Source organism: Dipteris shenzhenensis, chromosome 3 (assembly GCF_047967505.1).
Source record: "Dipteris shenzhenensis isolate YYH24624 ecotype China chromosome 3, Dip_SZ_1.0, whole genome shotgun sequence".
NCBI classification, from domain to species: domain Eukaryota; kingdom Viridiplantae; phylum Streptophyta; class Polypodiopsida; order Gleicheniales; family Dipteridaceae; genus Dipteris; species Dipteris shenzhenensis.
In genome coordinates, this window is record NC_141598.1 from 30,609,236 (window position 1) to 30,612,059 (window position 2,824).

Sequence of the window (2,824 nt, forward strand, 5' to 3'; positions counted from 1 at the left end):
GGATGTCTCTAAATAAGAAAATTATGTTGTGTAAAAATGAATGAGTGACTAGTCTGTATATTTTTATGATAAAGGGATCTAGTTCCAGTGAAAATAAAAGTGTAAAAACCATGTTTCCTAAAGAAAAACATTTTTAAAAATCTCTTGAAAAACACGCTCGGATAAACCTGCTCATAGGTTTTTGCTCGTAAAATTGACTCATCCCATTCATCCGCATGGAAAGAAGTCGCATATCAATCAGTGAACCTAGACTTTCATTAGGGAGAGGAACAGGAGCAAACATAAGATATCTCCATCTATACTTAAGTAGTGCTTTATTATTACTTATTAAATGCACTATGCATAAAATTTTAATTATATATATGGGTTATGTATAGCATAGCTTAGTATAAATATATATATCCCACTCTCTCTCTTTTTCTATAATCTTTTTTTTTCATGTAATAAGTAATTACATTTGCATTGTCAATTGAGACTATAATCTCATTAAACATATCAAGAAAATTGCAGTAATAAAATGTCACACATTAGAATTTGACATGTATAGTGTGTAAATTATGGAAGAATTCATGATAGCTCCATAGAGAGAATCATAGAGCTTTATTTGATTGAGGAAAATTACTATGCATTTTTCTACATAAAGCAATCCTTATTGCTTTGCATACACAATATATACATCTCTTTATAAAGACATGGTAGTGACAATTCTTGTTTTTCATCAAACTAGATGTGGCAATAAGTATTCAAAGCATTGACAAGCACTCCAAAATTATGAAATAATAGTTGTAATGGGACTATAATCAAGGCTTGGGAGGGTACTTATACTTTGGGTACTTGTCTTTCGGAAAGGGAAATGAGGGAAATTTGAACTTGGGAAGTTGGAATTTGGGAAACTTGAATTTGGGAAACGTGAACTTGGGTTCAGAGTAAGGAGGTTTATAGACAGGCGGTTTTTCAGCGGGCGGTTTGAAGACAGGGGGCTTAAAGACGGGCGGTTTTTCGACGGGGGGCTTGTAGACAGGGGGTTTAAAGACGGGCGGTTTTTCGACGGGGGGCTTGTAGACAGGGGGTTTGAAGACAGGGGGTTTGTAAACGGGCGGTTTTTCCATGGGGGGTTTGTAGACGGGCGGTTTTTCCATGGGGGGCTTGTAGACGGGCGGTTTTTCCGTTGGGGGCTTGTAGACGGGCGGTTTGTAGATGGGCGGTTCGAAGACGGGGGATTTGTAGTAGCTGGCTTGGGCGCAGAACAAGCCAGCGGTTTTGGGGCGGAAGCTGAGGGAGCCAGCGCTGTACGCGAGGGAGGAGGAGGAGGCGGTTTTGAGGGGGGAGAAATCCGGCGAGGAGCGGCGGGGAACGGCGGGAAGTTGGCAGGAGCGGCGGGGGCTGGAGCGCAGCTCGGCTGAGCATTTGATGGCGCCCCGGTTGTCGAAGACCGTATTGGGCAAAACGGCCCGGAAATGACCACGCTCGTCCGTCACTGTGGCCAACACCACCTGGTTTTCGCCTCCTGCAGCCGTTTCGCACACGATTGCCACTTCAGCCCCTGAAAACCGCCAAATCACAAAAATAATAATGTCAGTCCAACTCCAGAAATCGAACCCGTTCATGTAAAACTCTACATTGTTGCCCAGAACCTCGACATTTGGCTCACATATCGAACATTGCTGTTAATCTTCCTATCCTACGTTTCGTCCAACTTCTCTCCTCGCAATATCATTCCGCCGCCGCCGTCCCCATGCCTGCGCTGCATTTCGAGCGTCTTCTCCCTAATTTTGTGGGTGCTTTCAGCTACGCTTTCTACGTTCATATAATCTGTTCGACTTGCCATGAAGGGAAATTGTGCTACATTTGATATCTCATCTACAGTTCGCAAGATGCAATTCCAACGTATTTAAGACACTGCAATAGTTTACACTACCAATTCCTGCTCCACAATGCCTACACTACTCTCACTCTGCACGCGGCAACCGCTTTAAACCATCTTAGCCTCATCACTACGCAAACACTTCATCCGCATTCCACATTGAACTGACAATTGCATGCTTCTACAGCAGTACTTTAACGCATTTCTATACCTTTCAGCAAATTGCTGCTCCTCGTGATCTTGTGCTGCAGACATTGGTCGCAGAACACAATTCCCTCCACGGATACACTGGAGATCTTGTGTTCCTCGGTACTCGCAGCTGCCTGCGCAACAATAAACGCGCATATCACCAGTAAAGGAGAGAGAGAGCTTTGTCGAGCCATGATGCATCCGCGACTTCATCATACTCCGGGCAGCAGCTCTTTTTAATACGCAGACAATGCAATAGACGTGGCCCTAAGCAGTAAATGTTATGGGTTGGACGACGTTGCATGCCAGCTTCGCACATGATGCCCAATTTTCAATGTCTCGACCCCTACCGTAAAGATATGAAGCTACAAAACAGAAAATGCGACGGTGATTCGTATATCTGTATCGCCAACTCAAACAGATGAAGGCTGCAGCGAATCAATTCTGGCGCACGCCAGCATTGCAACGCCGCCAAACAGCAATTGCTAACTTTTCATATCATCGGTACCGACACAGGAGGTAGGTGATCTTGTGTCGACGTTTCATTGCTGAATCTGAAGTTAAGGATCGGGGTGCAGGGCTCGGGGCAAGATCAAAGCTCCCGATTGTCACCAAGGAAATGAGGAATAGTTTTCATGGATCGTGTCCTCCAGCTTCTTCACGCAATCTTCTTGTGTTAGGGTCCATCCATGTCAGATTTTCATGTGCAGCTTTTCCCAAGGTCAGAACTCTGGCAGGCTAACCGATGCTGGAGAATTAATACGGGGACCG

General features: G+C 44.7%; 1 protein-coding gene across 1 annotated transcript; it reads right to left on the reverse strand.

Moving 5' to 3' along the window:
- Window positions 1–740: 740 nt before the first annotated feature.
- On the reverse strand, window positions 741–2,247 carry LOC147903645 (uncharacterized). The gene is made up of 2 exons (XM_087373068.1): window positions 2,076–2,247; window positions 741–1,543 (listed from the first exon to the last, which is right to left on the reverse strand). The coding sequence occupies exons 1-2, from the start codon at window positions 2,245–2,247 to the stop codon at window positions 801–803; spliced, it is 915 nt and encodes a 304-aa protein (XP_087229194.1). The 3' UTR covers window positions 741–800.
- Between the last annotated feature and the right edge of the window lie 577 nt (window positions 2,248–2,824).

Excerpts from the sequence above, each read along its gene's own strand:
- LOC147903645 (XM_087373068.1), bottom strand. The coding sequence starts at position 2,247 with ATGGCTCGACAAAGCTCTCTCTCTCCTTTACTGGTGATATGCGCGTTT. Across the intron at positions 1,544-2,075 it reads GAGCAGCAATTTGCTGAAAG|GGGCTGAAGTGGCAATCGTG; the intron begins GTATAGAAATGC and ends GGCGGTTTTCAG.